The sequence below is a fragment of the Peromyscus californicus genome, unplaced genomic scaffold (assembly GCF_007827085.1).
Source record: "Peromyscus californicus insignis strain IS unplaced genomic scaffold, ASM782708v3 Scaffold_7__1_contigs__length_154581171, whole genome shotgun sequence".
In the NCBI taxonomy this organism is placed as follows: Eukaryota; Metazoa; Chordata; class Mammalia; order Rodentia; family Cricetidae; genus Peromyscus; species Peromyscus californicus.
In genome coordinates this window covers 66007823-66031513 of record NW_026294595.1, presented here as the reverse complement: position 1 = coordinate 66031513, position 23691 = coordinate 66007823, and the positions used below count along the sequence as shown (strand labels likewise).

Below are 23691 nucleotides of genomic sequence, written 5' to 3'. Positions count from 1 at the left end.
CTCTCTTTGGAGCATTGTCTGCAAACAGCTTGAAGGAGATGTTGCCCAAGGGCTTGCTCTCAGCCACAGTGTCAGACATCGTGGTGAGGTTGATCGTGGCTACAGCATGCATCAACAGGGGGCAGTGGTGTCTGAAAAGCCAACACTTTCAGTTTACATAGAAGAGGAAACAGGGGGGATTAAGATGTGGGGAGGCGAGATGGTGTGAATGGACTGGCATAGTTCTTCAACTGCTTACCCCGAGTTAGTGCCCATGGGCTACTTGATTTGTAATCTGGCACTTATTTTCAGTGGAATTGTGTAGGGGGAAATCATTTGAATTTGTTTCTTTCATCACCTTTCCATTGAATCACTAAAATTTTATGGCTGTGCATGTAATTAATTGAGACCGTTTGACCCTGTCCTTGCGTCATACTTCATTTGGCAAATTTTTACTCTAGAGAACAGGAATTCTATGGGGAAGTTAGTCTCTTGACTACAGTGTATAGCTTCATTTATTTTAAATAGTTCAAAGTTCTGAGCACTTAATCACAACTCTTGGAGTCTGAATGAGGAGGTAGGATTCCTGCAATGAAACAGATTCTTAAAATTTCAGTTTTTTTTCTTTTTGTAGCTCTTATTTCTTAGATACAAATATTATCATTTACTCTAACCCCTTAAATTTTCTTTGTGATTTGTCTTAGGTGTTATCTATCTTGTTTTATAAAGCTCTCAAGAGCACTGGTGATTTATTCTTGAGGACAGGTCAGATCTTTGAGTTGAAGTTGTACCCACTGGCCAGATCCTTCAGGAAGCAGCCAGATGTTATGAAGAAGCACTGGTTTTTAAGTTAGTAACTGGAAATAACTAGAGTGTGCACTTAGAAAGCTAATAGCTGCTCTCAGTTTCTGCCACTCCACCTATGAATAGGAAGTAAAATATCTTTCTGAATTTTTTTCTGTATCACCCTTAGAGGGTTTAGGTGATACTGTTCTGGATTTGGTGCACCATGTAGCTGGTGAGATGTCTGCTGGGTGGCGCTCTTAGTTAAGTGACTTTATTTGCTAAGGACCAGGATTTAAAAGGGAGAATACAGTGCTCATCCCCATCTCAGCTGCATTATAAAGTTCATGCTGGGTGCATCTTGAGTGTCTTTGAATTCCCTCTTGTGCAATGATATGTTTCCAAGGCAGAATAAGCATGCAGCAGATCTTCTGACTTAAAGGTAGGCGATCTGCCTAAAAGCAAAGTGCTAAGTTTCTTAGCAGCCACATGATGCTGGACATGGCTTTTTCTCCGAGAGTCAGAATTTATTTGTTAAATGAGATAGTTTCTTTTGTATATGTAGTTTTGGAGACAGTTGTTATTTAAATTGATAATTTTATACAACATTACAGAGTCTCTATATTTTTAAAGTCCTTTGTAATTTTGGGGTTCTTGTGAGGTATCATTTAGGTTTAAGGAAGGTGGAGCCTGTAATTAGAATAGCAGTTCCATTGCTTCACATAGTGATCAGGCATAATTGACACATAAAGCTCTGCTTTATACTTTTTCTCAGGCATGATACCATTTGGTGTAATGCAAGTTCCAAGAGATTGTTTGATATACATTCTACATGCTCATGTACTGATTCATGTTTCCATATCTTGATCCCTTTGTCATCTATAGCTCTAGATTGTGAGCTGAGAGGATGTATTCATTATCAGCCATGGGAAGGAGTAGGGACAAAGAAGTGGGAGCTAGAGAGAGAAGAAATACAGAAAAGGCTGAGATGATAGATAGATAAATAGGAGTTATGCTTTCAAAGAGGAAAGCTACTAGGTATTCTTCCTTTTGTTGAAAAAGGTTGGCAACATGGGTCCTTACATGATTTTCCTCATTTCTGTGAGGTGATCTATTGTGTACCCTAATAAAATTTGCCTGAAGATCAGAGGACAGAACAAGCCACTAGATTAAACACAGAGGCCAGGCAGTGGTGGCACACACCTTTAGTCCTAGCACTTGGGAGGCAGAGATCTGTCTGGATCTCTGTGAGTTCAAAGCCACCCTGGACTACATACCATTGATTCAGTCTAGAAGAGAAACAGAGCCAGGCAGTGGTGGCACACACCTTTAATCCCAGTACTTGGGAATCACATGCCTTTAATCCCAGCACCTGAGATCTCATGCCTTTGCTTGGGAAGCACACATGCCTTTAATCCCAGCACTAAGAAGGAAGTGATATGGCTGGGCAGAGAGAGTTATATAAGGCACGAGGAGACAGGAACTAGCAGAGCCTTTTTTGGTTGAGGAAAGCTTTTTCAGCTGGATCCCTTTCAGCAGAGAACTCAGAGACATTCAGTGAGAGGATTCGTGGGAGTTGGTGAGGTGAGATGTAGCAGTGGCTTGTTCCTTTGTTTTTCTGATCTTTCAGCATTTACCCTAATATCTGGCTCCTGGTTTTTATTAAAAGACCATTTTAGAATTCGTGTTACGTCTCTGAGTGTCTCAGCATGGGTCTACTAAATTTACCTTCATTTCCGCAATGGATCAGGAGTATTTCAACAGAAGATCAGACAAGAGTTATGTGTTTGTGTTGTCAAGTGAATATATCCCCTGCTTCTAATAGCTCGTCGTTTGTATTTCTCTTCACTTACATTTCACACACGTGCCTTCTTCTTACTAGGTATAGTGTGGTAGTTAAAGAGCATGGATGTTGTTGGCTGCCAGCTGTCAAACCCTGGCTGTGCTGCTGTGTAAACCTAGGCAATCTAATTCACTTCTCGGTGTTTCTGTTTTCTCATTCGGAAAAAAAGAAGAGATAATAATCACACCAATTTTTATAGGTTTGCTGTACATGCTAAATATATTAATTCATATAGGAGTACTTACAAATGCGTGATATAAGTTAGGTAGTTTTGAAATGATGGTCTTTAATATTAACCCAAGATGCATAAAATTGCAAAATAATTGATTGTAATTTCAGCACTAGACAATGTATTTCTTAGTAAGGGATATAAATACAGATGCTGAAATAACAAAAGATTATATTAATTTCTTTGAAAGAAATATGATGGGGGACTGTTGAGAGAGAAATCCACAGAGCTTCATTCTTATAGCAATGAGGTTCATCGTACAACTTAGAAAGAAGGAATACCAAAGAAAGAGGTAAGAGCACTTTAAGTTATAATAAGCTTCATGATGTTCAGTTGGGGGAGACAATAAGGGTGCAAAGAGCTTACAGTCAATTTAAGAAGGCCCTTACATTTCCTCTGAAGATACCAAACCTCATGCTGAGGGCAGTGGGGAATAGTTGGTAAGATTCGGTAGACAAGGAATGTGGTTAGATTTGTACTTAAGGAAAACGGTTGGAACATTTCCCCAGTGTTTAGAGAGAAGATGTATGTAGATCGTGTAATTAATGCAAACTGAACCAGCAAGACTGCAGTTGGTCCTAGAAGGTGCATAAGGCTGGAAGGACAAGGAGTGGGTGATTTTGGTTATTCTTAGTTGACAAGTCATTAAACACTAGTTAGAGGGACCCAGGCTTCCCTGGTTAGTCTTAGTTGACAAGTCATTAAACACTAGTTAGAGGGACTCAGGTTTCCTTGGTTATTCCTAGGTGGCAAGTCATTAAACACTAGTTAGAGGGACTCAGGCTTCCCTGGTTACTCCAAGGCAGCAGAGTGATCTGAGGAAGGAAGGGTGTAGTAAAGCAGTCTTCTGATTTTCCATTACAGGAAGGATGGGGCGGGGTGACTGGAGATCGGAAGACTTTGGTAATTTAGTTATCAGTTTTCTGAGTGTGAGGAGACAACAACGAGATGGAGGAAAGGGCACAGTGGGGATCTGGTGTCCAGGTCAAATTAATGCAGTGTGCGGGCTGGACGTGGGAAATGAGATAGGCCTGCCAATGAAACATTGACATCGAAGCTGCAAGGTCAGGTAGCTTGGAGGCTAACGGGATCATCAGAACACTTTCTAGGTCCTCCTTGCTCCTAGGTCTTCTGTGAAACCACAGTGTAGTCCACCACCTACACTCCTAACCCTGTCCATATCTTTTTGCTTGTGAGGGAAGATGTGGAAAAAGTGATTCTGTATTGTCTCCCTATTCAGCAGCTTGATTTTTCAGGGGACTGGTTATTCCTGGTGATTCAAAAGCCTTGTACCAAATTATTGCTCTTATTTTATAGTACATGCCATGCTGAATTTAATCATATTGCTTGTTGTGCCCTTGAATTTCAATGTAATTTGGCAGCTGAATAAGGTTTCTTTAAAAGCAATAGCCCTTTGAGTCAGTTTCTTTTTGGCTCTATGAATGTCTGATTTCTCTTTCTCTTCTGAGGTCATTCCTTTTATTTTTGCCACAGAGATATTCTTCTTAAAATATTAGATGGCATGACTCCTGCTTGAGTAGACAGAACATTTTTTCACAGTTTTGATGTATATTTAGGTGCTTTACATTTTTCCCTGCTTAAAAAAAGTGTGAGAAACACTGTTTTGGTGTCTGATAAATTTGGTTTGTCATTTTGTTTATATGGGTGCTGAGCTAACTTACCGGAAATGGCACTTGAGTTTGAGGGAGCATTGCCTTTGTTGCTGACAAAGATGACGATAAATATGGCCTGGCATTAGTTATCAGTGACCTTCATATGACTTGCTCCAGAAGTAGACAAACAGTCAGCTGTGGCAGCTTTGGATATACTCAACAGAGAGAACCCCGTCTCTACAGCACTCAGACAGAAGTTGGCCCTGAACCTGATTAGGAAGTTCATCCTGGAACATTTCACATGAGGAGAGGGAAAGGGCCCAGCTGGGTGTACCTAATCTCTCCTTCCAAATTCAGCCCACTCCTCTAATGGCAGGCTGTGGATAACTGTGCTATGGTTATGTTTCTACAGCTCCCTCACCTTGGAAGGAGGCAACAGGTGTAGAGAGGAAATGCTCTCCTATGCACCTTTGCCAATGTTTTAACAACTCTTTCTCCTTAACAAGAACTCAGCTCTGAAGTGTTGCTGGTTTCCAGTGTGCCTATACTGGCCTCACAACCTGACCACATTTCAATCAACCAGGGTGACATCACTGAAAGTGCACTTGGGATAAGATGCACCCAAAGTCAGCGTGTCCTGGTGTCACGGCATCACACCCCCAAAGCATGTAAACATGGCTCGTATCTGCTTATGTCATTGGAGGAGGAAAGAGTGTGTGTGGCTGAGGAAAGAAGACAGCATAGGGAAATATGGGGAGAATGATCTGTGAGAAGCTAGGTTCCTGAGGTGCAGAGAAGAGAGATGAGGAGCAGATCAGAGATGTTCCAAGGGGATTTCACAGTGGGAGAGAGCTATTGAAATGCTGTGCAAGCGATACAAACAGGCTTTTTACTTGAGTGCTCTACCACTGTCTCAATGTCTTGTATGGATTAGAGAGAACCCCGGACAGTCAGAAACACTGGTCTGAGTCTTAAGTTTTACCATATTCTGTGTGATCTTTGGCAAATAAAAAATTTCTCTCACTTTTAATTTTCTACTAGGTTTTCATTTTTTGATAATGAAATTAAGGTAATTAAAATAAAGTGTTACAAAATTAGCACTCAATGTTCAGTGAGCACACCTCAACACATTGTAAATTGGTTTTCACTCTTTGAAGTGATATAAACAAAGTGAATAATGTCACAGTTATTGCTTGTTTTATTGCAGGTCCCTCAACAGCTGGTGTCTGGCACACCTGAACTGACGCCATGGTCAGTGTAAATAATGTGACTGAACTGATCATCACTGGCCTTTTCCAGGATCCAGAGGTGCAGAAGGTGTGCTTTGTACTGTTCCTTCCTGTGTACCTGGCCACAGTGCTGGGCAATGGCCTCATTGTTGTGACAGTCAACATCAGTAAGAGTCTGCGTTCCCCCATGTACTTCTTCCTCAGCTACTTGTCCCTGGTGGAGATCTGTTACTCCTCTACTGTTGTCCCTAAATTCATCACTGACTTACTTGCTAAAGTTAAAACCATCTCCCTGAAGGGCTGTCTGGCTCAGATATTCTTTTTCCACTTCTTTGGGGTCACTGAGATCCTCTTGCTTACAGTGATGGCCTATGACCGTTATGTGGCCATCTGCAAACCTCTTTACTACACAACTATCATGAGTAAGACTGTGTGTCACCATCTGGTGGCTGGTTCCTGGGTGGGGGGCTTTTTTCATTCCATAATTCAGATTTTCATCACTATCCCCTTGCCCTTCTGTGGTCCCAATGTGATTGACCACTACTTCTGTGACCTCCATCCTTTATTCAAGCTGGCCTGCACGGACACCTTTGTGGTTGGGGTTATTATGTTTGTAAACAGTGGATTATTCTCTGTATTTTCCTTCCTTTTCTTGGTGTCCTCTTACGTTGTTATCCTGTTCAACTTGAGAAATCATTCTGCTGAGGGAAGGCGCAAGGCCCTGTCTACCTGTGCCTCTCACATTATGGTGGTCGTCTTGTTCTTTGGACCTGCCATCTTCCTCTACTTGAGACCTGCTTCCACCTACACTGAAGACAAACTTGTGGCTGTGTTCTACACGGTCATCACCCCCATGCTGAACCCCATCATCTACACACTCAGGAACGCAGAGGTGAAAAATGCTGTGAAGAAGTTATGGGGCAAGAAGGTGAACTCAAGTCTGGAATAAAATTAGAAACTTGAAATAATGAACAACATGACTAATATGACAAGAACGTGAATCTGACTTTAATAATCAGGGAAAGGGCAGATCAAAATCTACATGCTCATTATTTTTGTTTTATTTGACTTCAATCATGTCATAGGTATCAGTATTTTGGAGTATGTTCAAATTGGGCTATTATACCTCTCTTTTCCAGTAATCTGTAGTGTGTACGATTGAGGAATAGAGCTTCTGTAATGTGTGGATATAAAACATAGCTCTCACATCAAAAGGAACAAAATAGTTTATTCTTGAGCCAATATGAGTTAAGTGGCCTGAGAACATAGACTCAGGCTACACCAAACACCATGTTCCACTGTGGTGACAGGTTCATAGAACAAAAAGTCATAAATCAAGGCATTTTTCAAATACACTGGTGCTGTGGGATGGTCTGTATGTCAAATGTGTTGCTGATTGGTCAATGAATAAATCACTGATTGGTCAGTGGCCAGGCAGGAAGTATAGGCAGGACTAAGAGAGAGGAGAATTGAGAGAACAGGAAGCTGGGTGAGAGAGACACTGCCAGCCGCCATCAGGACAAGGAAGATGTAAAGTACCGGTAAGCCACAAGCCACGTGGCAAGGTATAGATTAATAGAAATGGGTTAATTTAAGCTGTAAGAGCAGTTAGCAAGAAGCCTGCCACGGCCATACAGTTTGTAACCAATATAAGTCTCTGTATTTATTTGGTTGGGTCTGAATGGCTGTGGGACTGGCGGGTGTCAGAGATTTGTCCTGACTATGGGCCAGGCAGGAAAACATTAGCAACAAATGGCGTCCAACGTGGTGGCAAGAGTTTCCACCTAAAACCTGAGAAAAAAGATTCTAAAACGGAGCTAAAAACAGTTCCTAGTTGTCTCTTTCAAGTTAGCGGCAGCCTGCTGGCTTGAGCTACTGGCAGGTTCCTAGCGTGCGTGCATGCTCGACCTGCAGTATGGTGGGAATGAGGCCTCTGCAAGTGGCACATTAAGCTGTGTGGTGGATTTAGCCTTTGCTAGTACAAAACAAAAAAAAAAAAGAGGTTTCTGGGCTACATGCTGCTTTGATAGAAGCATAGACCCACTATTTCTGAGAGTTGATGGCTCCCAGAGCTGGCAGAAAACGTATCACCGCCATGTTGGGAAGCTGAAGTGGGCGGAGCCAGCAGCGCCAGCACCGTTTCAGGCTTAGAAGGCTGCAGTTCAAAGCAATAGGCTCAAGCTAATATAAAAAAATAAGCCACGTAAAGATGGCTACCACACAGAGAATCTGGATTATGTTCTCTTTGATATTCGTAACTGAAGAAAAACATTTGATTGCAAAAGCTGTTGAGTTATGCCAAAATGTATATTTTAAAGGTACCTTGACTTCAAAATTTGGATGTAAGGATATGTGGATTTGCAAAGGAGGCTCTGCTTTTGTTACCACAGAAAGCCAGAGGCTATGGATTTGTTCCAGATTAAGATATATCAGGTTTGACCAGCCAAGACCCCCTGAAAGGTGACACCAAGGCCCAGATGATCCAACATGCAGAATGGTTTCAAGGCAACTGGCTCAGATGATACAGCCTCACGGACTACTCCATGATCCTAAAATTTTCTTTGTTTCCCCAGAAGATACAACACCCCACTCCAGCAGGAAGTAGTAAGAGAAGCTACGCCCAAATTCCCAAATATACCAAGCTGACTTTGGAGATGTGTAAAGGTTAAAACCTTCCTTTTTAAGAAAAGAAAAGGGGAAGTGCTGTGGGATGGTCTGTATGTCAAATGTGTTGCTGATTGGTCAATGAATAAATCACTGATTGGTCAGTGGCCAGGCAGGAAGTATAGGCGGGACTAAGAGAGAGGAGAATTGAGAGAACAGGAAGCTGGGTGAGAGAGACACTGCCAGCCGCCATCAGGACAAGGAAGATGTAAAGTACCGGTGAGCCACAAGCCACGTGGCAAGGTATAGATTAATAGAAATGGGTTAATTTAAGCTGTAAGAGCAGCAGTTAGCAAGAAGCCTGCCATGGCCATACAGTTTGTAATCAATATAAGTCTCTGTGTTTATTTGGTTGGGTCTGAATGGCTGTGGGACTGGCGGGTGTCAGAGATTTGTCCTGACTGTGGGCCAGGCAGGAAAACATTAGCAACACACTGGTGTGAACATCAGGTTGATAGGTTATGGAACAGTGTGTGTGTGTGTGTGTGTGTGTGTGTGTGTGTGTGTGTGTGTGTGTGCAGTCTCTGCTATTGGCTTCAGACAGTGTATGTTGACATCTTTAGTTTTTGAGTTGTGAAGCTGGTGGTCCATTATGTCAGTAAATACCCCAAAGATTCATATTATAGCCACAAGAACATTAGATTAGGCACAGAAGTGGGCAATGAATGGCTATTAATGTCTCTAAAGCTAGCTCATGATAATTGTAAAATTCTAATTGGTCAGTTAGTTTTTTAGAATCTTAAACCCAGGTGTGACTTTTTCTTGGGAACCTCAATTCAAAAATGGAACCCTACCCTGCCCCACCAGCTCTGTGACCTCAACTTTATTCATTTTCTCTTTAATGTTAGTATACTGTGGTATGTGAAAGAATCTTGGCATCCAATGGCAAAAGTTCATGTTTTTGCTTTGTCTCCTTGCAGTTTTGGAGGGAATTCTAGGACACCTTCCCTGATTCTCCACATGTATTCCCAAGGCTGACCATATTGAATCATCAGCCTGTTCCTCCCCCTCTACATCTGTGCTCTTTCCAGGTATCCTTACATGACAAGTCATACATAACAGGAACTGAGCTATACAATGAACAAAGACATCAAGGTGATGCCAATAGAATTTATCATTTGAAAGGGGATTGGGTCAGATATGAGGATACCAGGAAGCAAGGCAGAATTTTTTTTTAAGGAGTTCCCTTAATTGAACTATAACTATTAAAGTGGTGTGAATATATTATCTTGCAATGAAAAGATATCAGCTTTACAAACTCCATAAGAATGCCCCTAATCCCTGTTTGGATTTATTATTGGAGTGATTGATATGCATTCTATTTGAGTAAATAGCTTTTGCATATTTCAAAGCCTTTTTACATCCATTACTTCCCGGAATCTTCAAAGCAACTCTATGATGTTAATGAAATAGTAATTAATTGTTCTGAATGCATAGCTTTAGAAATTTAAATGCCATTTAGATGAGGTTTTGGTTGCAAGGAACAGAATCTGAAATAAGAGAGAAGTGAAGAAGTAAGTGATTCAGGGTAGAAACATTATCACGTCTGTCTATCACCAAGCCCTTCCATTTCCATGTTTACCTCATGTCCTGAGATGAGTGCTGGAGCTTCATTCACAATGGCAGCATTCTACTGACTCGCAATTTATATCCTGTGAAATGTAAAAACCAATGCATGCAATCCAATGATTATTGACAAGTACATACACTGTTTCCCTGACATCTAAGTGAAGACATGGCTGATTTTCTTGTGTCCTTTCTGTATATCACCACCTCCTCCTCCAACAGCAGCTGCTGGTCTAACTTCTGCCACCAGGGGTTAGTGTAGAGTCTTGCTGTGTTCACAGAAATGCTAGCATGGTGGGCACCCTCTTTGTATTGGGCCTCTTTCACCGATTTTAATGTTTTGAAACTCGTTTGTACTGTGGATTACAATAATTTGATATTTTCTTTATTGAATGGTGTGCCACTGTAGGAACACATCATAATCATAGTAAATAAAAGTTCTTTCATTAGTGGATATTGGGCATATTTCTTTTTTTATTAAGATTTTTTTTATTCATTTTACATACCATTCACAGATCCCCCTCTTCCCTCCTCCCATCCCTCCAGCCTCCTCCCCCAACCCACCCCCTATTCCCTCCTACAAGAAGGTAAGGCCTCCCATGGGGAGTCAGTAGAGCCTGGTACATTCAGTAGAGGCAGGTCCAAGCCCCTCCCCACTATCTATGGGCTCCAAAATGCCTCCTCATGCACCAGGGATGGATCCTGAACCTACTGCCAGGGGGCCTCTTAAGCAGATCAAGATACACAGCTGTCTCACTTATGCAGAGGGCCTAGTCCAGTTCCATGGAGGCTCCACAGGTGTTGGTCTAAATTTCATGAGTTCCCACTAGTTTGGTTTGGTTGTCTTTGAAGGTTTCCCCATCATGATCTTGATGCCCCTTACCCATAGATTCTCTCTTCTCTCTCTTCGACTGGACTCCTGGATCTCTGCCTGGTGTTTGGCTGTGGATCTCTGCATCTGTTTTCATCAGTTACTGGAGAAAGGCTCTATGGTGACAATTAGGGGTGTATTTCTAATGCTTAAGACAAAGAAGGGTTGGGAAACTCCAGCTGTCCTTGTCAGGATGCATAAACCAGGCATGATGGATGAGGGGACTGCATGGAGGAAGACATCAGGCCTAGGAGCCAGAACATCTAGATTTGTACCCAGAGATCATGCCTGGGTTAATAGATACTGTAAATAAAATCTGTGAGACATTAAAGTGATTGCTGCCAAATCTGGTGACCTGAGTTTGATCCCCAGCTTCCACATGGTGGTAGGGAAGAACCAACACCTGAAAATTGTTCTCTGACTTCCACTCCTGCAACATGGCATACATATACTTTTTCCTTCAAATAAATATATATTTACTTTTACAAAAGCTTTGAGAAGTATTTTTAAGTTCCTATTTGTAAGCAAAACATAGGCTTCTTCACCATTTTCATCTCTCAACTAGATACCCAGAATTCCACTTGTCCTCCTCCAGGTCTGGCTTGGTGAGTACTTCTTACCACACACACCATCTTTGTTTTTCCACAATCAGCCGGATCTGGCATGGATCCTACAGCAATGCTCTAGCCTGGTCTGGCCACCCAGGCCTGTGAGGAAGCCAAGCTCTAGGCTTCCACCAGGACCTACTCTACCTGCAACCACTCATATGTACCTTCTGTGCTGTCCCCACAACCCCACTTGGTACCTAGATTTCACATATCCCTCACCAAGGTCTAGCCTGGTGAATATTCCTGCCATCTTCATACACACCTTTTCCATATACACCACACATACTTTTCCCACAGCTTGCTAGATTTAACCTGGGTCTCATAAGTAATGCACCAGCTTAGTCTGACTTTCCCTGCCTGCGTGGCAAAGAGGCTTGGGCCAGGATCCTCACTACATATTACCCAAACCACAGGACTCTCCCATGTCATATTCAACCTTTCCACCAGGACAGATCTACCCTCACACTCTAGGCTGGGAACAGGAAACATGTCTAGCAGACCAGCTCAGTCCCTTCTATCCCCCAGACTTCATTCCACTCAAGCCATTTTCAACTTCTAGACCTAACCCACACCCTAAAACTCTCTTTTCCCCAACATGCTCTGTCTAAACAGGCAAAAACAAACCTAAGAACTAACAAAGGAAGCCCACATATCAGAGCTCATTGCAAGAATACCAACTATGTGAAAGATCAAGCCAGTGTCTTCTCTTCAAATCTTCCCACGACTGTGGAAATGTTTGCCAATAAGAATCAGATAGATTAACTGTAGGACATAGAATTTAAAAGAGCAATCATAGACTTCATCAAAGAATTCAAGGAGTTTAAAGAAGATACCAAGAAACAGCTCAATGAAATTAAGGACAAACGTCTTAAGGAGCACAAATGCCTGGTGATGCCTAAGAAAACATAAAAAATAAAGTCAACAGGAACTGAAGAAAATCCAGAACTTGAGAATGGACTTCAATATGGAAATAGACACACTGAGGAGGACCCAAGCTGAAATGAAGATGGAAGTGAAAAACCCAATGACTCAACTAGAAAACGCAAAGGAAAGCTTTGTGAATAGAAAGAATCAACCAGAATATCGAAAACCAGGACTTGAAGGTAAAGTTGATGTTCTAGACCAAATAAGAAAAAAATATGAAAAACAAAGAAAACCACAGGAAAGAATACACAGGAAAAATGGGACACCATGAAAAAAAAAAACAAACCTTTTAATTATAGGCATAGATGAGGGAGAAAGATCCCAAGTCAATGGCATAACTCAGGTTTTCAACAAGATCGTAGGAGAAAACTTGCCCAAACTAAGGAGAGACATGCCCACACAAATACAAGAAGCACACAGACCATCAAATAGACAAGACCAGAAAAGGAAATCACCACAGCGTATCATAGTTAAAACACTGAGTATACATAACAAAGAAAGTGCATTGAAAGCTGCAAGAGAAAAAAATTCAAACATATAAAGGAAAACTCATCAGAATAACATCTGAAATCTCAAAGGAACATTTGAAAGCCAAAAGAGTCTGGACAAATGCATTCTACCTCCGGAAAGACTATGATGGCCAGCCGGAACTAATATATACAGCAAAAACTATCCTCAGTAATTGAAGGAGAGGGAAAAACTTTCAACAATACAAACAGCCTAAAACATTTATATCAAACAAACTAAATCTCGAGAAAATACAGGAAGTAAAAGTTAGGGCTGAAGAGATTAATGAGCATAGCTGAGAAATTGGAAAAAAATACAAAGCTATAATTATTAAAACACAAAATACCACTGAGAACACAAACAGCTCCAAAATCAACAGCAAGATGACTACAACTGACACACTTAAATAATACCTTTAAATATTACCTTAGTGTTCCACTGCTGTGAAGAGACACCACAACCAAGGCAACTCTTACAACAGACAGCCTTCAATTCGAGAGACTGCTTAAAGTTTTAGGGAGTAGTCCATGGTTATGGCAGGAAACAGACAAACCTGACACAGAGACAGTAGCTGAGAGATTTACATCCTGTGCTGCACGCAGCAGACAGATAAGAGAGAGAGAGAGAGAGAGAGAGAGAGAGAGAGAAGACAAACTGGGTATGGCATTGGCTTTTAAAATCTCAAAGCCCATCCCAGTGACACACCTCCTCCAGCCTTCTAATCCTTCTCAAGCAGTTCTAATCCTTGGTGACTAAACATTCAAATATATGAGCCTATGGGGCAGTTCTCATTCAAACATCACAAATATCAATGACTTCAATTCTCTAATCAAAAGACAAACTGACTGAATGGATCAAGAAACAAAATCCATTATCTGTTGCTTACAAGACCTTTATTTTAAGGATAGGCACTTTAGAGTAAAAGGATAGACAAAAGCACTCTGATCGACTCTCAAAAGTGTGTCGTCGCGAGAGGCTGCGGCAGGGCCTCTGGTAAGAAGGCAGGAGCTTGACAGCTTCTGTAAAGGCCAGGAGCGGTGACAACAATCCGGAGCCATGAGCAACAGCGGCGAGCAGAACTACGGAGAACGAGAATCCCGTTCTGCTTCCAGAAGTGGAAGTGCTCATGGATCGCTCCAAGGAAGATTCAAGGCATTCTAGATCAAAGTCAAGGTCCAGATCTGAATCCAGGTCCAGATCCAGAAGAAGTTCTAGAAAGCATTATACAAGGTCATGATCTCGATCCGGCTCCCATAGACGATCCCAGAGCAGGTCTTACAGCCGAAATTATCGCATACGGCACAGCCACAGCCATTCTCCCATGTCTACTCGAAGGCGTCATGTTGGGAACCGGGCAAATCCTGACCCCAACTGTTGTCTTGGAGTATTTGGATTGAGTTTGTACACCACGGAAAGAGACCTAAGAGAAGTGTTCTCTAAATATGGTCCCATTGCTGATGTGTCTACTGTGTATGACCAACAGTCTAGACGTTCAAGAGGATTTGCCTTTGTATATTTTGAAAATGTAGATGATGCCAAGGAAGCTAAAGAACATGCCAATGGAATGGAGCTTGATGGACGCTGAATTAGAGTCGATTTCTCTATAACAAAAAGGCCCCATATCCCAACACCAGGAATTTACATGGGGAGACCCACTTATGGCAGCTCACGCCGCTGAGATTATTATGACAGAGGGTATGATCAGGGTTATGATGATCAGGACTATTACAGCAGATCATACAGAGGAGGTGGTGGAGGAGGTGGATGGAGAGCCGCTCAAGACAGGGATCAGATTTACAGAAGGCGGTCACCTTCTTCTTACTACAGTCGTGGAGGATACAGATCTCGGTCCAGATCGCAATCATACTCACCTCGTCGCTATTAAAGCATTAGGTTGAAGACTTTATGAAAGCTGCCATAGAGCTGGGATATTGTTTGTGGACAATATTTTCTATTGTCTCCTGTTTAAAAAGTGAACAGTGCCTAGTGAAGCTAGGTGACTTTTACACCTTTTATGATGACTACTTTTGGTGGAGTTGACATGCTGTTTTCATTCTGCGTTTGTGTAGTTCGGTGCTTTGTTCAAAGTTAAGTGTTTTCAGAAATGTATGTTTTGCATGTATTTTTTTACAGTCCAAATTTTGACTGCTGAGAAGTTTCTATTGTACAAAAACTTCATTTAAAAGGTTTTTATACTGAATCCAGGGTATTCTGAAGATCGAAGCCTGTGTGTAAAACGCTACCAAATGGCAAAAAACAACAATAAACAAGTTTGATTTTTACTTTTCTTTCTAAAAAAAAAAAGCACTCTTATCAAATGGGACCAGGAAGTAAGCAGGTTTTACTACTCCAGAATCTGACAAAATAGACTTCAAACTAAAACCAATCAGAAGAGATAAAGGATACTTCATTCTAATCAAGAGAACAGTTAATCAAGAAAACATTAGTATCCTAAACATATGTGCACCAAACTCTGGGCTCCTAATTTTATAAAAATTCCACTACTGGATTTAAAGACACAGACTAACATTAATCTGCCAAGAGACTAATTGAGAGACTCTGGACAGAAAAATAATTAGAAAAAATATCAGAATTGATCGACTTTACAAATCAAATGGACTTAAGAGATATATATAGGATATTCCACCCAAACAACAAAGAATATACATTCTACTCAGCCACAGATAAAATCTTTTCTAAAATAGACCACACCTGGTGCACAAAACAAATCTTTAGTTATTCAAAAAGATTTAAACCACTCTTAGTATTCTATCTGACCACAATAAAACTTAAAATTGACAGAAAAAGCAACCTTTAGTAAATATGCAAAGTCATGGAAATTAAACAACTTATTACTGAATAATGGGTAGGTCAAAGAAGAAATCAAGAAAGAAAGAAAATCTTCCTGGAAGTGAATTATAATAAAAAGACAAAACAACAAAACTCTGGGACACATTGAAAACAGTCCTATGAAGGAAATGTATTAGCTCTCAGTGTCTACATTAAAAAGTCAGAAAGAGCACAAACACAATTTGGAAAAACAAACCAAATCTAAACCCAATTGGCAGCATTAAATCAATGAAATAGAAATAAAGAAAACAATACAAAAAAATCAGTAAATCTAAGGTCTGGTTCTTTTAGAAGATAAACAAAATTAAGAAACTCTTGGCCCAACTACCTCCCAAAAGAAAGAGGAGACCTAAATTATAGAATAAGAAATGAACAAGGAAGCATTACAAATACAGGCCAATATTTCTGATGAATACAGGCTTAAAAAAACTCAATAAAATACTTGCAAACAGAATACAGACTACATAAAAAGATGATACACTATGACCAAGAAGGCTTCACCCCTGAAATTCAGGGGTGGTTCATTGTATACAAATCTATAAGTGAAATAAAGCACATAAATGGACTTCAGATATCACATGGTTATCTAAATAGAATGCAGAAAGGGTTTTGACAAAATCCAACACACCTTCATGATAAAAGTCCTAGAGAATGGAGGGCTAGAGGGCATGTGCCTCAACACAATAAAAGCTATGTATGAAAACCCCACAGCCAACATCATCCTAAATGGAGAGAAGGCTTAAAGCACCCACTGAAGTCAGGAAGGAGACAGGAATGTCCACTATCCCCATTCCTCAATGTTGTGCTTTAAATAATAGCTGGAGCAACAAGGCAAGAGAAGGAAATTATTGGTGAAATTATTAAGGCCACTCCACGTAGTTAAAAGCAAAGTTTATTAGTGGAACAACTTACAAATGAAGGGATAGGTAGGTCGCAGGGTCTGGGGAAGGAGTATCGCAGTCCAGCAGTGTTCTCTGGAGCTCTACTCGGTCAACCTCCACCGTCCACACTGTCCAGGGTCCAGGAACAGAGAGAGAGAGCTGGCCCATCCGGATCTCCGGTCTCCAGGGTCCTCCCTTGGCTCCGCCTTGTAGGCATGACAGTTGCCGAAGCCTCAATGGGGGTTGGAACTTCCAGATCAAAGCTGGAATGGCTACCCACTACAGGAAATTAAAGGGATACAAATAGGAAAAGAAGTCAAACTATCTCTATTTGAAGATGATATGCTACTATGCATCAGAGATCCCAAAAATTCTATCATAAAACTTCTAGAAATGATGAACAAATCCAGCAGTGTGTCAGGATAAAGAATTAACTCATAAAAATCAATAGCTTTTCTATACACTACCAACTGACATACAGAGAAGGATATCACAACACACTCCCACTCACATAGCAACAAAGAAAATAAGCTATCTAGGAATAAATCTAACTAAGGAAATGAAGGACCTCTATAATGAAAAACTATACCTGTGAAGAAAGAGATAGGGAAAGACAATAGAAAATTAAGACATCCCACGCTAATGGAGTGGTAAAATCAACATTGTGAAAATACCCATCCTACTAAAAGCTGTTTACAAAATCAAATGCAATCCCAATCAAAATCCCCACCTTATTCTTCACAGAAACAGAATAAACTATCCTAAAACTCATATGGAACCACAAAAGACTTTGGATAGACAAAACAATCCTGAGCAAAAAGAACAATGCTGGAGAGATTATCATTTCAGATCTTAAGATTATATCACAAATCTATAGTAATAAAAACAATATAGTACTGGCAGAAAAGTAGACATGCAAATAAATGGAACAAAACAGAAGACTAAAACATGAGTACATGGAAGTCCAGCCACTTAACATTTTCACAAAGATGCCCAAATAACAAACCTCTAATACAATAATGCTGTGTATAATAGTTTTAATGAACTTTTTCTTTTTATTGAAAATAGTATTTTTTTTTAAAAAAATACATAGTATTACATTTTCCTCCCTCCTAACTCCTCCCATTCATTCTCACTTCCCTTCTCCTCCAGATAAACACCCCTTCCATCTCTTGTTAGAAAACGAACAGGCATCTAAGGAATAATAATATAATAAATAAGATAAAACATAACAATAAATTAAGATAGGAGTAAACAAACTAATAGGAGAAAAAGAGCCAAAGAAAAACTTATCTGGGTTGACATTGTTCCTTCCAAGACTCTAAAGACCACCTGACAACCCCCCCTCCCAATACTAGACATGGGAAGCTCTCTTTTGAGTTGTTGGCTAGGGTTTTCCAAGAGACTCTCAAAACATACAGTATGTTGCCACTCCCCTTGGTTGCTCCCCAGAGGTAGAAGGTAAGCCTCTATTGTTAAAGACTCCATGTCCTTCAGATACAGGACCCAGAGACCCCTGAGCTGGAACTGATCTGAATGCCCGCTTCCTGAAGACTAGCATTTATGATACCAAAAGGTACCATGCATGCTTCTAAAGGAGGGAAGCAACCAACACTCCTACCCAGCTAGGATGGCAACAAACCACATCAATGACAAGCATGGCATGATAACCCTAAGGGTGCAGTAGCAGTGTGTATAACTTGTTGGTAGCCAACAGTTCTCTACTTGGACTTAAGACTTTTTTTTTATATTTATATCATGTTACTGTTTCAATTAATGGTATAATTTTCTCATTGATTCACATTTATATCAGCCCTTGGAACAGATTTATAGGTTTTTTTTTCATTTTTCTTTATTAAGAAATTTTCTACTCACTTTACATACACAGATCCCACCTCCTCCCTCCTCCCACCCCCTTGCCCTCCTTCCCAAGCCACCCCACATCCCCACATCCCCCAAATCAAGGTCTCCTATGGGGAGCCAGCAGAGCCTGACTGAGCTTAGGAAGGTCCAAGCCCCTCCCACTGCACCAAGGCTGCGCAAGGAGTCACACCACAGGGGACTTAAGACTTGATCAACAAGAGGGAGCCCATTCCTGGAATGGATACCTAGCTAGCTACTCAGGACTAATGAAATAATGGTTACTAGAGGAGACTCCACAGGCACTAATTTACTAAACTAGCATAAACCCTAACAACAATCTATGAGCATTGGTCATTATACTCACAGATAAATATAGCCTTGACTCATCATCAAGGATACTTCTCTCTCTCTTTTTTTTTTCTTTTTTTTTGTTTTTCGAGACAGGGTTTCTCTGTGTAGCTTTGTGCCTTTTCCTGGAGCTCACTTGGTAGCCCAGGCTGGCCTCGAACTCACAGAGATCCGCCTGGCTCTGCCTCCCGAGTGCTGGGATTAAAGGCGTGTGCCACCAACGCCCACTTGGATACTTCTCCTTTTAACACACAGAGACCACTAGAGAAAAATCACAACCAACCAAAATGCAGAGTCATGGCTCCTAATCCCAATGGGCATACCTATTAAACACCTCTGCTCCTAAGGCTCAGGGAACATTGCAGAAGAGGAATCTGAAAGATTGTTAGAGCCAGAGGATCATGGAGTTTTCCATGAAATTGTGTCAAGTAGTAATGTCAGAAGCTACACCTATAAGGTGTTGGTGCACACTTTTTAATTCCCAAAACTCTGAACGCAGAGGCAGGTGGATCTCTGTGAGTTGAGGCCAGCATGGTCTATACGGTGAGTTCTAGGACAGTCATGACTATGTAGAAAGACCCTGTCTCAAATAAAAACCAAAATCCAAAACCCCAAACTCAACACAACCCAACCAAACCAAAAGAAAACAAAAGACCAGAAGAGATGCATCAGCTTATCTGGAACTGTAGTTAAAGATGGTTGTTAACTGCCATGTGTGCCAGGAATCAAACCTGGGCCTGGGAGAGCAGTCAGTGCTCTTTACTATGGATCTGTTCCTCCAGCCCTAATTATTCATGTTTGTTTGCTTGCTTATTTATTTATTTATCCTTGCTTCTAAAGGATAATGTCTGATTCGTGAGTTGAATATGCAAAAAGAAGTTTCAAACTTTTTTCTAAATCTTAATAGGTCTTACGGTTTTCTTATTAATAATTAGTTTAAATTTAGTATATTTTGTTTAATCTTTATTCAAGATTGAGTTTTTATGTGTTGCACTGACATAAAGGATATTTTGTTTGAAGAATGATTTTATAGCATCTTTAAGATATTTTACCACAGGAAGCTTCATGTACATACAGGCATGCTCATAACAGTGTTATGAACTCCCCTGCAATCTACCAAATGACAACTTTAATGATTATCAGTTCAAGGCAAATTAATTTTCCTCTGTGCCATGATATCTTAATGGTAGGTCTGTGGCCTCTTCACTTTGGGCTATTTGTTATATGGGAGTGTCTTGTGCCTTGTAAGGTGTTTCTCTGCATCCTTGACCTCTACCTTATTAATGTCATTGGTATTTTTTCTTTTCAACTAGGTTGGACAATGGGAAAGTGCTTTTAGACAGAACCAAACCTCTTCTGAGGCAAAGCCACCCCTGGTGGAGAGTCTGTGTTTTGCACTATTTTCTTTGTTCAGTTTTTTTTTTTTCATCACAGACAATGAGGAGATGTTCTTTTTCAATTTCCTGACATGTATGTTCCCTAATCCTTGGGCCACTCTTATTAGTGTGCCATTTTATGTGACGCCACCAGATTAGATTTACGATGGGTAGATGAATTCTCACCTGCTAACAATCCCTCATGGCTCAGCGTTCTGTGAACACTGGGTAAATTCAATTGGTTTGCATTTCTCTCTGATCTAATGTTGTTCTCTGTAGAGGCATTTGAGGTCCTGCTTCCCTTGAGGCATTCTGTCTTATTAGGAAGGGAAGAGAGACTACAGATCTCTGGGGAGCTCCTTCCTCTCACTGGATCATGCCTTCTCCCTTGGTGTCATCGAGGCAGCATGAACTTAAGGCTGAGCCTTCTGAGTGATCAGTTTTCTATGGAACACCTGGGAGGCAAGTCTACTTTTCTTTTACTTAATAATCAGGTAGAGCTGAGTCCTCGTGTCTCTGTATCTATGTATAGTCTCTGTCTCCAAGTCTAAGTCTGAAAGGGGAGCCAATCTATCCTGCTACACAGGGAGTCAGGGATAGCCCATAGTTGCCTTAGTACTTCTCCGTTAGCTCAGCAAGAAACAGTGGGAATCCAGAGACTTCTTTGCATATGTGTATTCAGAGCAGCAAACCCAGAAGAACTCTGGTGTGGCTTTAGTTTTCTGTTCATGGGTTTCTTTCACATGTGATGACTGAGTGTACTTTGAAAGAAAAGGGAGTGGTGCCATGAGATGCTTAACACACTAGCAATGAAGTGGTGAGAAAGAAATAGTCCCTGCCTTAAGGAAGCTCACACGATAGATAGCTAGACAGATGAGTGCATAAATAGTTATGATTCAGTGTGGCAAATGTCGTGATCCCAAAATGTCATGAGATAAGAAGGACCGCTGGCTGTGAGGACCTATGGCTGTGGCACAAAGAGTCTTATGATGAGAACTTAACCTGTACCAGCAGACTGGGAGTGGAATCTATGGTCTCAATATCTGAAGCATGTGTTGTCTGCATGGTATTGTTTGGAACCTTAGCCTCTAAGAAGTTAAAGAACTTCCTAGATATCACACAATTGCCATATGCAAAAACCTGAATGTGTGAGGTCAGGAGTTCAGCTTTTGAGCAGTGCCTTCTTTCATGAATGGATTTTTGGTTGGTCTTCACTCTCTTTTTTCCCCCTGTACTTGTACTAGTGTGTCCCTTTGGGCCTGTAGGGAACTAAATTGTATCACTAGTCTGATCCCTGAAGGAGGGGAAGCTTTGTGATATGAGTGGAAGTCATCTGGCTCCTACTCTCAGGGGTCCTGGAGTCTTGCTGTAGGAGAGGCTCTGTGGGTACAATACAGTCCTCAACTACTTTGGACAAAGTCTAGCATGTACCGGGATAGTTTCAAGTCAGTTAGTGTCAGTCTGGGTGATTTCCTGAGAAGCTAGATAGCTGTCTGTAGGGAATGAAGTCCCAGAGCATGAGTGCACTATGAAAGGTTGCCAGAATACTGACACTGAGGGCACAAGTTTAGAGGAAATGAGCATGTCAGCAAAGAAGAAAATTGTGCAAGGCCTAAACTATGATGATATCATCAAGTAAACAACTATACAAAGTGAGAATTTGAAGGAGAAGCGGATTGAAGATCACAGACTATGACTGTGTACAGGCTTGTGGTCTCTCTAAGGGGTACAATGTGCCAAGGGAGGTACACCATGAACATGTCTTCTGAAGACACTAATGAGTATGTGAGAGATTGAGTACTCCCCCCCCGCCCCCCCCCCGCCCCCCCCCCCTGCCCCGTAAACCAAGGAAAGAAAATGAGATAGGAGAAAGGCAAAGAAGGAAATACGTATGGGAAAGCACAATAAAGATGTTCAAAAGTACTATAAAAGCATCTGACTTGGCTATAGCAATACTATCCTGGATGCCCCATGTTGAACAATGAGTGGATTTATTGAGTTTTAATTGGTCATCCCTCATTGACTCCCCTCTCTGCAAACAAGTCTATGCTCTTCAGCTGACACATCCTTGATGAATCCTCATTGGCTGTAGGTAAAGTCTGAAGTCTCTAACACACCTTCTTATATCAAGGGCATTTTTTTCATACAGCTTTATATTTAGTCATTTTCTCCACAATTCCAGCCATACACAATGCATTAACACCTCCTCTGTCTGTTTAGTATGCTCTTTTTTCGTTATTAACTCCTACTCATTTAAAAACACTTAGTCCACAGGTTTCCTGCAAAAGGTTTTATTTAATTTACTTATTTCATGAAGTCTTTCATGTCATTTCAGGTCATACCATCCAACTTGCTCCCTTATGGCTAACATACACAATGTGACTGAATTCATTTTTCTGGGACTCTCTCCCAATCAAGAGGTGCAGAGAGTTTGCTTTGTGATATTTCTGCTCTTGTACACAGCCATTGTGCTGGGGAACCTCCTCATGGTGGTCACTGTTGCAGCCAGCAGAAGTCTTGGATCCCCCATGTACTTCTTCCTCAGCTATCTCTCCTTTGTGGAGATCTGCTACTCCTCTACAACAGCCCCCAAACTCATCTTGGATCTCCTAGCTGAGAAGAAATCCATATCTGTGTGGGGCTGCATGACACAGCTTTTCTTCATGCATTTCTTTGGTGGCACTGAGATTTTCCTGCTCACAGTGATGGCCTATGACCGATATGTGGCCATCTGCAAGCCCCTGCACTACACCAGTATCATGAACCGACAGGTGTGTGCTGTCCTTGTGGGAATAGCTTGGGTGGGAGGCTTTGTACACTCCTTTGCCCAGATCCTTCTGATCTTCCACTTGCCCTTCTGCGGTCCCAATGTCATTGACCATTATTTCTGTGACTTGCTTCCTGTGCTTAAACTTGCCTGCTCAGACACTTTCCTCATTGGTCTGCTGATTGTCGCCAATGGGGGTACACTGTCTGTGATCAGTTTTGTGGTCCTCTTAGCATCCTATGTGGTCATCTTGTTTCATCTGAGGACTCAAAGTTCTGAAGGACGGTACAAAGCCCTTTCTACCTGTGGGTCCCATGTCACTGTGGTTATATTGTTTTTTGGTCCATGTGTCTTCATCTATCTGAGACCTTCTGCTACCCTGCCTGTCGACAAGATGGTAGCTGTGTTCTACACAGTGATAACTCCCCTCCTCAACCCTATCATCTACTCCCTGAGAAATGCAGAAGTGAAGAAAGCCATGAAGAGTCTATGGATCAGGACAATGAAAGTAGATGAGAAATAGAGTCTGGATATTGGCTATCAGTATCGGAATGGTGCTGAGTCCAAACTGATGGGGCACTCTAAGTGGAAAGGACAGCATTATTGTAACTGATGAACATCTTCTAAAATACATGCAAATTAGTTCCTTTTATGAAAATACTCTTACATAATTAGCTATTTTAGATTGCTTTCATTCTTACCTCTAGCTACAATAGCAAAATTTGCAGCAGAATACTAGAGTATACTTCTTTTGGTTTAGGTTCACCTCCTATGGTAATTTTACTGTGAC

The 23691-nt window shown here is 41.2% G+C and overlaps 2 protein-coding genes and 1 pseudogene across 2 annotated transcripts; all 3 read left to right on the top strand.

The window, feature by feature from the left end:
- Positions 1 to 5695: 5695 nt before the first annotated feature.
- Positions 5696 to 6625, top strand: LOC128101508 (olfactory receptor 4B1-like). Its single transcript, XM_052724716.1, has one exon. It carries the CDS (start codon positions 5696 to 5698, stop codon positions 6623 to 6625), a length of 930 nt encoding a protein of 309 aa, XP_052580676.1.
- Positions 6626 to 13872: 7247 nt separating this feature from the next.
- On the top strand, positions 13873 to 15010 carry LOC128101387 (transformer-2 protein homolog beta-like; annotated as a pseudogene).
- A 7484-nt stretch (positions 15011 to 22494) lies between these two features.
- Positions 22495 to 23424, top strand: LOC128101443 (olfactory receptor 4X2-like). The gene has a single exon (XM_052724545.1). It carries the CDS (start codon positions 22495 to 22497, stop codon positions 23422 to 23424), a length of 930 nt encoding a protein of 309 aa, XP_052580505.1.
- Positions 23425 to 23691: the final 267 nt, after the last annotated feature.

Excerpts from the sequence above, each read along its gene's own strand:
- LOC128101443 (XM_052724545.1), top strand. The coding sequence starts at position 22,495 with ATGGCTAACATACACAATGTGACTGAATTCATTTTTCTGGGACTCTCT.
- LOC128101508 (XM_052724716.1), top strand. The coding sequence starts at position 5,696 with ATGGTCAGTGTAAATAATGTGACTGAACTGATCATCACTGGCCTTTTC.